Source organism: Rhincodon typus, chromosome 4 (assembly GCF_021869965.1).
Source record: "Rhincodon typus isolate 14 chromosome 4, sRhiTyp1.1, whole genome shotgun sequence".
NCBI lineage: Eukaryota > Metazoa > Chordata > Chondrichthyes > Orectolobiformes > Rhincodontidae > Rhincodon > Rhincodon typus.
In genome coordinates this window covers 82509115-82521633 of record NC_063335.1, presented here as the reverse complement: position 1 = coordinate 82521633, position 12519 = coordinate 82509115, and the positions used below count along the sequence as shown (strand labels likewise).

Sequence of the window (12519 nt, the reverse complement as noted above, 5' to 3'; positions counted from 1 at the left end):
GGCTCTCACTCCATTTCATGTAATTAGTTTCCAAGAACAACATATTCCAGATTTCCTTGTGCATGTGGTAACATTTTGATCTAAGGGGGCGTAAGTGCTTTTCTATGTGAGCAGATTTTTGTGCTGAGGGTTATAAAGGTACCTGCTAAATGCCTCACGAACAGCATGACAGATGACAAAACGTGGTCACAGCAGGCAAGGTATTTCTAGTAATTGCCTCAGTTAATGTGTGTCACTAAATTCGCTATTGTCATGAGAAGTCGCATCTTGGAAAGCAGAAATGAATAGGTACCTTGAATTAGAGAAAAGTAAGGTGTAAAGGATTCAGTTGCCCTTGTGAAACATAATGGCAGGAAAGTGGCAGTTGCAATCATGGGGCACCAATGTCTTGAGAAGAATAGTAGTTAAGTGAATGGATCTGTCTTGATAAGGAGTGCTAAGTGCTCAAATAAAACTGCCATTTGAGAGAAATAGTTGTGCAGTGAAGCACCTGAGTCTAAACAGCAGATGCTGCAAATCTGCAGACTGATGAGGCATGGAACAGCTATTCTAGAAAGTTAAAGAGTAATGTGACTCTGATGAAGAAGGTCTGTTGTGAGCAACAGTGGATGCTGTATCTTACTATTGCTAAGGCCATGTGAAGAGTTGACAGAATGCAAGTTTCCCTTCCTTTCCTATTTTTCATTGTTTCCCTTACTCCTAGATGGCTGTGGGTTTCCAGCAACATTTCCAAAGCAGAGAATCAGGAAGATGTTTATTGTTCTGCTTCAGTTTCACTTTAGTGGAGTGAGTATTGTCAGTAAGTAAAGTTCAGTGAAAATTTAAGAGTCTAGATATCCTTGACATACGGTTCTGATGACATGGCATCTGGGGAGGAATAACTTGATTTATAGAATTATAGGTGCAGCATGTAAAAAATGTGATCCATTCATTATCTTTGTGATCCAGCTGATGATATCCCATAGGTCTACATGTCCAAACAAAGAGGTTATTTAATTAGATTCTTTGCCTCAGTGAATGATTCATAATGTTGAACTTTGTGGGAAGTATTGTCACCAGGATTCCCATTTCTCCTTTCATTACATTCTACACTTAGTTAAATTTCCAGAAATATTGGCATTTTAAAAATGGAAGGATACTTCCTCCTTTACAAAGCTGGTCTTCCAGAACAGCTGTTCAAGCTTAAATACCAATGCAGCATATAATGGTAATTATTTGACGAAGCAAGAAACCAAGACTGTAAAATGTTATTTAATTTAGGTCAGATTTGTGACAATAATTTATAAATAATAATTCTCATTATTAACCATCTTCTGATTTTTTTTTCTTGTTACATTCTACAACAAAATATATAAACTTATGAATATGTGAATAAAACAATCCAGAATTTATTAAACATTATTTTTAGGTAGCTTTATTCTGTTAAGTACTATTAGTATGGTTTTAATCAAAGGATCATGGGTTGGATTTTACAAATAAAAATCAGTTGTCTTCCCCAAACTCCCCTAGAAATATGACACAATGAGATGGAAATTCACTATCATCACACTAATCTCCATTATTATGTGAGTGGGTGTAGAATCTGCTCGCTTGCCTGCCATTTTGATATAACCAATAGACAAGCTGTTTCAGATGTTAGAGACTGAACTCTTATGCAAAGTTTTGTTGCTCTCTCCATTTTTCAGGTGTTGGATGGGGAAATGTTGGAGGATTATTTACACAATGTATGAGGAGGCAGCACAAAGGTGGATGAAAAGGTCTGCCATGGCTGCTTTGAGGCTGCCATAAGGTGTAAGTGAAAATTGAAATTGAATGGCCTTTAAATTGGTTGCTGTGACCAACTTCCAGTTCATGACACCACTTCTCTCCTTCCTCACATTGAGGCCTAGATGCCCAATTGGTTGCACAGTCCCCCTTCACAACACTACTGGCCCGCCTTCCTGCTAGACATCTGATACTTGAGTAATCCTGCCGAGACAACAATGCCTGCAACCAGAAGACCATTCACCTTCCATTCCGTCTCCCTCCCCCAGCTAAAATCTGTAAAATTTACCTCCAGGTTTGAATATTATTTTCCAGACCTGAGACTTGTGATTCACTGATTCTGGTAATGTCATTCATTGGCCATCCACTCTCAGGGTGAATTTGTGGGTGGCTGTACAGACCAATGCAGCTACCACAGGCTCTGTTACACTTGGGGCTGAAGTTGTTCGTGGGAAGGGGTGGGCAGGGCGTTGGTAAGGCAGCACGTTCCTTTCACTGTTTTCACCTGCTTCCGCTTTTTCCTGACAGCAAGTCTCGAGATGCTCAACGCCTTCCTGGATGCTCCTCCTCTACCTCAGAAGGTCTTGGGCCAGTGATTCCCAGGTGTCGGTGGGAATGCTGGACTTTGCCAGTGAGGCCTTGAGGGTATCACTGAAGCGCGTCCTCTTCCACCTGGGTCTCCCCTGCCATTTGGAAGTTGGAAGTAGAGCACCTGCTTGGGGGGTCTCCTGTCGGTCATGCAGATGATGTGCGCAGCCCATCGTAGCTGATCAAGGATGGTCAGTGCCTCGATGCTGAGGATGGTGGCCTGGTCAAAGATGCTGGTGTTGGTGCATCTTTCTTCCCAGCAGATTCGCAGGATCTTGTGCAGGCAGCATTGGTGGTACTGCTCCAGTGCCTTCAGGTGTCTGCAGTAGACAGTCCATGTCTCAGAGCCATATAGGAGGGCAGAAATCTCCACAGCTCTGTAAACCAATATATTCCGGATTAGCCCAATCTACTTATTCAGGCTAAGTTACCAGTTTGAATTGGGCCTCCTGCCTAAGATAGGGCAAATGGTTTTAGAATATACATTGTCACTCTAAAAAGACTTAAGCTCCTATTTCAGGTTGATTTGCTTTTGTCTACAAAAAAAATCAGATCCAGGGAATGATTGCAAAACAATAATGTAGCAGGAAATCTACTCCTTCGTGAAGTATACCGAGAGTTGTCCTGAATAGCACCTTCCACACTCATGAACTGTATGGGCTGTGTGGAAAGAGAAGGAAGATGGGATGCACTGACCAATCTTTTGAGAATGTGGATAAAGATTGAGTCAAATTTTGCTAGGTTCACACAATCTGCAAAAGCATTTTCCCAGACAAATATGGCAGAATGCATTTCACAACAAGCTTCCTCTCAACCGATGATACCTTATATTTGTTCATATGTAAAGTATATTGATGGCCTTACACTTCTTTCCTAGCTTCATACTCATATCCGTGATCCTGCAGGCTGAATATTCTAGCTGAAAGTTAGCATTTAAAATAATGTTGTAATTGTATTTACTAAAATATGCTCTCAAAAATAGTATGTAAATAGAACATAAATGCACAGAGTGCTCACTCACTCACATATCCTGAGATATAGGATTGTCACTTGAGTGTGACTGGATGTACACCTCAAACTTGCAAGATTATTTTGTGATTTCAGGGTATGTTGGTGAATAAGAAGGAGAACCAGAAGAAATTGTTTTAAATTCCTTTTGCAATGTATCCAAAGGTTGAATTTTCCCTTATTTAGGCAGAGTGTCAATTTTGGGGACTGTCACAGACAGTTTCCCTCCACAAGCTCTGACAACTTTTCTCAAGCAATGCCCATCGCTCACATTATTATTTATGCATCCTGCCTCCATAACACCATTCTTAACCTATTGTGCACTCTGTAGCAGCAACAGCAGCAGAAGTGTTAACTCATGCTGGGACCTTGCAGCATTCATGCTGCAGCTGCCATATTTAAACCTTACCTGTGCAACATTTCAAACACCGTGAATCAGGAACTGTCCTTAGTGTGTTCCAAATACAAGCTGAGAATGGTAAGTTGCGACACCGCTGAACAGACAGGGACCTAGAGGTCCTGACAGAAAGGGTGGTGGAGTTGGATGGGGTGGGGGTGCCACCCACTTTTCCCCAGCACAAGAAGAGGACCAGATGCTGCCAGTCTGGTCTTAAGTAGCCACCTGAGTCACAATGTGGTGTCCACAGCTGGAGCAATGTGCAGCAATGCCACAAGCAGATTAATGGCCTTCTACACTTTGCAAAGTTAAGTTCCACAACCTTCTCTCTTCCTCACACAGGCAACACTCTAATTCTGCTACAGCCCTCATTTTCTACTGGGATTCAAGGTCTGCCACTTTCACTATTGTATGCATCTTCCTTCAATAGCTCACCCACCCCAGCCCCTAATTAAAGATCCCTTTTTTTCTCACTCATTCAGAACACCTCGGCACTTTTCCTGATTAAAACTGGGCAGGATCCTTACTGATTTCTGTGCAGCTCGCCAACTGGCTTAGTATTAATCCCCTGACTGGTTGGACTTGACCTTCAAGACTGATTGAGTCCAAACCCTTAGACTGACATAGGATGATGTTCTTGAATGACTGGTGGCACTGCTTGATTGACCACAGTATCGCTTGAGGGAAATAAGGATGACTCCCCTTAGATTTTCAGGTATGGTCATTTGCTTGAAGCGCATGCAATGATTTCTGGGTAAGGTACTAGCAAATGGTGTAGTTGTCGCACAGATGTAGCATGGTGCCATACAGTGATATGTCCACCCTCCCGATTGTTCGGTACTGGCTCTGCCATCCATTGAGCACCAGCTGCATGCAGCCTTCATCGACGGATATTAGTATCTGAGATTTGCCAGCTCCTTAGGATCTTCATAGCAGCTTTCCAATCTACCTGCTTAGGATACTTAGAAAGTGCAGGTACATTGCACATTTATTCAAATAAATGGCCATCCAGAAAGTGGATGGGGGCTAGTTCTCAGTTCAAGAGGGGGTTGCTAGTTGTCAGGGGTCCCGCTACCATCAGTCACAGGCACAGTCCACACAGATACTTGACAGTTTGGTCAGGGCCATTTGTCTACTTGGTCATTGTCAGGGGATATGTCTGGCTTCAGTCCAGGGAGTGGGTAACTGTCAGTTTTGCAGTGCCATCACAAGCAGATAGGGGAATCACATATCATCAATCAGACAGGTTGCAAAGACATTGGTCAGGAGTCTGTCTAGGGGCTGCTCATCAAGTTTTGGTCAGAGGTCTGGAGCGAATATATTCCGTGGGGGTCCACGCATCAGCCATTGAGGAGTGTGCAAGTGGGGCTGTAGGAGCAACAGAGAGATCAATGCAAAAACGGGTGAGACTATCAAGGTTCATTGGGAGGAAAGCAAAGGCATGTGTTGAGATGGGGACACAGATGGTAATGGGGGATCCTCAAGGTATAAGGGAGGTTTCTGGATCAGCAACAGTGGGCTGTGGGAGCGGGGTACAGCCGACGAACACCACTCTAGCCTTTGTGGGCACCATGATTATCCAGGGTGGAAATCATGTTCACTCTGCATCTGGAAGGTGTAATGTCAGGGCTCCAGGGGCAAGGAGGAAAACGGAGGTAAAGTTCAATGTGGTCAGTCCCTTTATGGAGGATGGGTGGAAATGGTTTGTCGGGGCAGGGTGAAGTAAAGGAGACATGAAGGACAGGAGATGCTGACCACAGGTGCTAACGGTATCCACTCCAAGCTGCATTCTCTGCCTTCACTTCCTGCTCTCTTGATGCAAAATACAACTGGAAATCTGGTTGGGACAACTCCCACAGTGGGTGGAACCAGTGTCAGTTTGATGGTGAAACCAAGGGATCCATATCTGCTAGAAGCTAGGACATTGAAAGAACAAATACAAGAAGTGTGCATTTGCAAACTGCAGCACCATTTAATTTTCCGTAATTGCTTTGCCCATTTTCAATGCATCAGAGTGAACATGCTTCAGCTTCAACTGCAGGTCAAAGGCGATTTGTACATCAGTGTTTGCAAGTCTAACATTGTCCTCTCAAAAATGTAGAGGTTAGTAGCTATGACTTAAAAAAAGGTCAATGCTGGCCAAAAACATCCTATCACTTGTGAAACTTGTAAGGCTGCTGTGGGAGGAGAGTGCCATCACTTCAATATGTGTAAGTATTACAATGAACTCTGCTGAATTAGAAGTTTCATGGTTGATGTGAGTCTAGGATGGGAAGGGGGTTGGAGTGTAGTCTTTTTAATATTTGATTTTGTTTATTATTGTAACATATACCTAGGTGCAGTGAAAAGTTTAATTTTGTGTGCAGCACAGGCAGATCATATCATATATCATATCATTTAAAGTGCATTAGGGTAATAGAACAGAGTGAAGAATACAATTTTATGGCTTCAGAGAAGTTGCACAAAGAACGAGGCCAACATTAAATTTAAAATTTGAGACATCCATTGAGATGCCAAACAACAGCAGGGAAGAAGCTGTTCTTGAACCTGTTGGTATGTGTATATAAGCTTTTGTCTCTTCTGCCTGACAGAAGAGGTTGGAAAAGATTATAACTGGGGTGGGGGGAATCTTTGATTAGGTTAGCTGCCTTCCGGTGGCAGCGAGAAGTATAGATGGAATCAATCGATGTAAGGCTTGTTTGCATGATGGACTGGGCTCACAACTCTCTGTAATATAATATGTCGGTCACTCAGCCAGTGCTGGCGATGGCAGGGAATGCAGCATGCAGTGAACACGTCAGCACTTGTGGCTGGGTGCCTTTACTAGGTTAGTGCACATGCTGTGACCGGGGCCATGGTGCAGCAGGCGATAGTGTTGCTTAAGATGCAGTTCCACAATTTGGTCTGGGGGGTGGCTAATCCCTCCAGTACAGTCTGGACAGAGTATGCCACACCATTGTGATGTGCTGTACTGTGTTTACTTGAAGCAGGCAAGGAGGCGATGTGCTGGACTCTGAGGAAGTGGGAGAGTGGGGGCAGTTTTCGAGGATAATGTGGAGGAGGAGACTCTCCTTGTGCATACCAAAGCTGAGCTACATCAGACAGCACAAACTGGGCAGGACCCGATTGATACCCAATTCCAGTGAATGATAGCTGTTTATAGCAGACCATCATGGACTGTCAAATATTCATTGGTCATGAGGCATTGTGGGGGTGCCTCTGTTCATTTTGTTTGAGTTTGCTTTTGCTGGGTATAAATAGAAGCTCACTGTGGGAATGTTCCAATTGCCTGCCTGTGTGTGTCGTTTCTCTACTGGATAATGACAACCTCTAGGTGTTCACTGGACACTGGGGACACAGTATTGGTCACTTAGAGAAGTTGTTTGCATGGGATCTTTCTAAGGAAAGGTACACCTTGCGGTTAAACACCATCTAGGGAAAGAGAATGGGTTCTGTAGGTGAGGAATTGTCCTGCCATGTACTTTATGCTGTGAGCAGCATTGATTTATGCCTGCTGCACCATTGCATTGCTAGTGAGGTGCAATGCCAGATTGCCAGTACTTATCTGGCTGCACAGCAACCTTTTAAAGATGGTGCGGACACAAGGGATTCCAGTCTTTCAGAGGATAATGGTAAGTGGTGTGTTGTTTTGGGAAAAGTGGAATCAGGTGAATGTGACACCACAGGGAAGAGCAGGTAGTTAATGAGGCGAGTGTAGTAAGATACAGCAAAAGAGCTCACTGGGCCTTGTGGCAAAAAAAATCCAAAAAAACTTGATGAAACTTAGACTTAGTCAAATAAACGTTAAGATTCTGTCCACCGTTGTGTTGCCTCATGACACTAAAAATGCTGCATCTAGTTACGTTCAGACATAATCATGTTCTGTCAAGTGTTCAGAAACAATCACGTTGCTTTGATACATTAACCAGTTGCATCATGAACAAAAACAGAAGTTGCTGAAAAAGCTCAGAAGGTCTGGCAACATTTGTGAAGGAAAAATCAGAGTTAACATTTTGGGTTCGGTGACCCTTCCTCAGAATAGCCGCATCATGTAGTGTTGAGACCCTGCTGTGTTGAGTCAAGATTATTGACCTGGAATAGTCCTGAGCCAACTAAAATGCTACTTAAATCAGACAATACTCTTCTATTATTTAAGCTGGCTAGACGATAGAAATGAAAAGTGGGCCATAATGATGGGAAAGTTCAATAATCACTTCACCATCAAGAAAAAAGTAATTTATCGAAGGGCTAAATGAAAGCAGCAAGTGGCATTGCTTAAAACAGATGATTCACCATAAGCACAGCAAACTGCAACGACCTTTCAATATGAAAAGGGAATGCTCCCAGTGGATTGGAAAACTGCAAATTGTAACACTGCTATTCAAGAAACGAGGAAAAGGTAGTCCAGTTCGCCAAACATCCATCATTGAGAAAAAGCCGAAATCCATTATCATGGAAGTAATAGGAAACGATTTAAAAAATGATAATATCATCAAATACAGTCAGCATGATTATTTGGAAGGGAATTATATTTAACAAAATTTATTAAAGTTCTTTGAGCATGTATTAAGTAAGGCAGATAAAGGGAAAATGCTTCAGATGGTATTTGGATTTTCAAAACACTATTGATTAGCTACCACATGAAAGTCTACCCCACAAGTTAAGAGCTTGTGATGTCGGAGTGATAAATTAGCATGAATTGATAATTAGCTAACAGTGTCAGGATAAATGGGTAATTTTTAACTTGATAAACTGTAACCAGTTGGAGTTCCAACAGGGTAGATTTCTGTAGCCTCCACTACTTACATTTCATATTAATGACTTGGATGAAGGTACTGACTGACCGTTGAAAGTAAAATAGACTGTATAGGCAAAAGGAAGGACTAAAAGGGGAAAAAAAAACAGACTCTGCAGGTTTACTGATAATTACAAAGTACACAATAACAGTTCAAGTTGTGAACATGTAATGATATGATTGGATAATATGATCCCATGCAATTGTTTGAATGCGATTGGATGATATAATCATGTGTACTAAGTTGGTATGTGAACTATGCAAATACAATTAGGTGGAGATAGGGTGAGTAAGTGTATAACCTGTGATGGAAGCTTGTTATCTCTCAAAACAGCGTAATTTTCATGAAGTGTACATCTTCCATGCATGCAAGAATAAACATTTTAACAAATAAACCTGAGCCTTGTCTGGTCTAAGAAGACATAAAGGGTAAATCTTACCCTTTCACTGTATAGTGGCTGTTATGTGTTCATTGGTTTGCTATATATTTGATATAGGATTTACTCCAGAACAAGTAGTTCACAGAATTTATGTTCGTTTTAAGTCTATAACAAGTTTATTTATATTGCTTTAAAATATTTCAACAATCATAAGATGTTTACACATGATCACAGATCTGGCTTCTCAGGTCTTTCTAGAAGCTTCCATAAACTTTAGCCCTCAGAATCCTAGGCTAGGCATAATTAATAAAACACAGTGAACACTGATCATACAAATACTAATACAATCAAACACAGATCAATTAAACCATTGAATACTACAGTAACAAAAATAGACAGGAAAGCAAATTGGGGGATGATAGATAAAAGTCTGTGAAGAGATGTAGATGGGGCAAGTGAGTGGGCAAAACTTTTGGCAGATGTATTATACGTGAATGTAAAGTTGCCCCCCCCCGCATTATGACAAGAAAATTGAAAAGCAGAATATTTTTTAAAAAGAAAGAGCCGGAAACTGCAGTACAGAGGATTTGAGTACACTTGTCAGTGTGTAAGTGGAGCAAGTAATTAGGAAGGCAAATGGATTGTTGGCCTTTATTGCACAGGTGATAGAGGATAAAAGTAGCAAAATTTTACTTTAACTGTATGGTGAGACTACATCTAGCTATTGTGTACAGTTTTGATCTGCTTATGTACTTGAATAGGAAAGTGTTAAGAGCTGGTTTGTTAAGATTTTTCACAGAATTAAAAGTGTTGACTTATGAAGAAAGGTTGGGTAGTCTGGGCCTACACGTTGATTTTAGAAGAATGAGATTGAAACATAAAATACTGTATCCTGAGAGAACTTGACAAGATTGAAATGAAAGAATATTTTCCCTTGTTAAGAATCTATAACTAAGACATACAGTTTAAAATTAAGAGGCTTCCAATTTAAAACTTCACAAGGAAAAATTCTTCTCTCAGAGAGTCACTCACATTTGGAGTTCCCTTCCCTAAACAGCAGTGGAGACTGGGTCATTGAATATATTCAAGGCCGAGTTAGACATATTTTTCTTGTAAAGGGACTCAGGCACTATGAGATCCTGATGGCAAAGTGGAGTTAAGGCCACATTCCAAGCAGTCATGATCTCATTGAATGATGGAGTAGGCAGAGGGCACTTCTGCTCTTATTTCATTTGTTCCAATGCATTTTGGAAATTCAAATATATTGTGTCTACTGGCTTCCCTAATTTCTCCAAACTTTCTGTTTGTGAAATCCAATTTGTAAATGACCTGCAACAAACTCTCTTTAGGGCTAAATCAAAAGTATGGTCGGTCATGCATTCCAATCAAGGGGATGATTGTTTCAACACACATCCCCACACACACAGATACGCATGCACAGACACACTTACAGACAGGCTGATACAATGTGCACACAAAGGAAAAAAAGAAGGAACGGAAAGGAATTCCAATTAAGAATTACTTTGAAAACAAAACAAATATATGACATCAATTTATACGATTTTTGCCTGAATCCAGAAATTCAGTGTCCAGTGAAGATTCATTTCTGCAGCAGCCTGGATTCAAATGAATGCAGTTGGCTGAAGTTTTAGAATTCCTTTTAAAGTTGATGAAGGCCAGAAATATGATGTTAGGGGACCTAGACTTTGTCAACTTTTCAGGCATATTCGCAGTTTCTTCTGGAACTGGGTGTCATTGCTGAGACTGGAGTTTAGTTGTGGTCTCACCATTTAGATTGTTAGCAAACTATGACGCTGTCAGTAAACTAAATTTTTAGCATATTGAGGTGAGTGTTCATAAATATATACAGTCGGTTCTGCTATAGCGCGATAGTTGCGTTCCTGAGCAACATTGTGTTATAGAAAATCATGCTACAGAAATAACAGGGCCTATGGGAAGAGTGGGGCTGGGGTTGGGGTTGGGGTTAACCACCAAAAAACATTACTCAAAAAATCACTGAAAAGCACAGACTGAATAAATATTTAATTCATATCTAATAATTAAATTAAAGTAAATTTAACACCTTATCTTGAAAAAAATGTCAAGATGATTTGATGGGGGAGGAGGTTTTGAGGTTGCTGTGTTGTTAATGCAGGGATCGAGGGTCATCATCATCATCACCTTCAGGTGCAGTTATGGTTACAGGGTTAGGGTGAAAAATAGTTAATCCAGAAGTGGATGGCTGTGGTTCATTGTCTTCTGACTGTTTTTTTGGGGGTGAGCTTAAAAATGACATCCAGTTTTTGCTGCTTTGCCCTTTTTCTTCTTTCATGATCTTCTTCCACGACCTGCTACCCTGCTGCATTCTGTAATCTACATTTTAATCATCATCCTCTAAGAGCAACAACTGCTTCTCAATGTCCCTCAGGATAGAAGATAAAACAGAAGTGAAAAGCTCTTGTGGTGCCGCAATCTGGACTTCATATTCTTCATCTCCAGCTTCCACTTCCCCCTCAGGGACAAGTTGTTGTAGATCAACTGTGGAGAGGTTTTCACAGAAGGACTCAAGCAGCTCTTCAACATCCTCACTCTCCACTTCTTCAAATCCAATTTGATCTAAGTTGAAGCGTTCTTTGTCAATTAATTTTTTCACTTTGGGAGGAAATGCCATTGCATGCTTCTCGTCTGCACTGAAAAGCATAGTGGTTCTTAAAACAAGCAAACCAGCCACTGCTACCACTAAAGGCAGGCACATCTGCAGGATTTTCAGCTTTTTTTGTCAGATCTTCATAAATTGATAAAGCTTTTCTATGTGCTTAGAAGCCGTTCCATCTTCTCATTTACCTTTGTCTGTGACTTCATAGATTTGCTAGCACTCAGACTTGTTCCAGCAATACAGCTTGCTTTAATCTTTTCTGCATTGTCTCTTTATTCCTTTACATGAACTATATCACATGTTCTCTCATTACGCTCAAAACACTTTATAACATCTAGCTTCTCTTCCAGTGTTATAGCCTTTCTTTTACGTTCGCTACCTATAATTTTATCACCAGGATATTAACATTTTTGTCACTTTGTCCTCACATTTTTGTGGGTAACACAACAGAATTTGCAAACAAAAACCGAAAATCACAGAATACCGTACCTCTCGCAGAAAGCGCTTCACCATAAAGTCTGCAAAATGATCATGTGATGCAGGCATGGAGACTCTTTCAGCGCTAACATTGCACATGCTTAGGACAAAGCTCATGAAACAATCATGTGGCGTTGATGCATACTCCTCCGCATACTGATGGAATCGCGTTATAGCCAACACAAGTTCTCGTTTTAGAAACAGCATTCCCCTATTTGTCAATCACGTCATAGTCAATTCACATTGCTGGAACACGCGTAATAGCAGAACCAACTGTAATTAAAGAATTTTTCAAAGAACAGAGGAGTTTTGGTCATGTAATGAATTGATTCAATTGAGTTCCAATTTAACTCAAGGATGTACATATTAAGTAAATAGGATTTCTATCCTTATAGCCAAAGATCGAGTACTCACCTTAGGAGGTAAAAAGAGTGATGTGAATTTCCACATGTAT

The 12519-nt window shown here is 41.0% G+C and overlaps 1 protein-coding gene across 1 annotated transcript in view; it reads right to left on the bottom strand.

The window, feature by feature from the left end:
- Positions 1-12272, bottom strand: part of necab1 (N-terminal EF-hand calcium binding protein 1) — a 129116-nt gene extending 116844 nt beyond the window's left edge. Inside the window, exons 1-2 of the mRNA XM_048596147.1 lie at positions 12073-12272; positions 11522-11622 (exon numbers count right to left, since the gene is read on the bottom strand). Of these exons, the coding sequence (XP_048452104.1) occupies positions 11522-11622; positions 12073-12272 (301 nt within the window). The remainder of the gene's footprint in view (positions 1-11521; positions 11623-12072) is intronic.
- Positions 12273-12519: the final 247 nt, after the last annotated feature.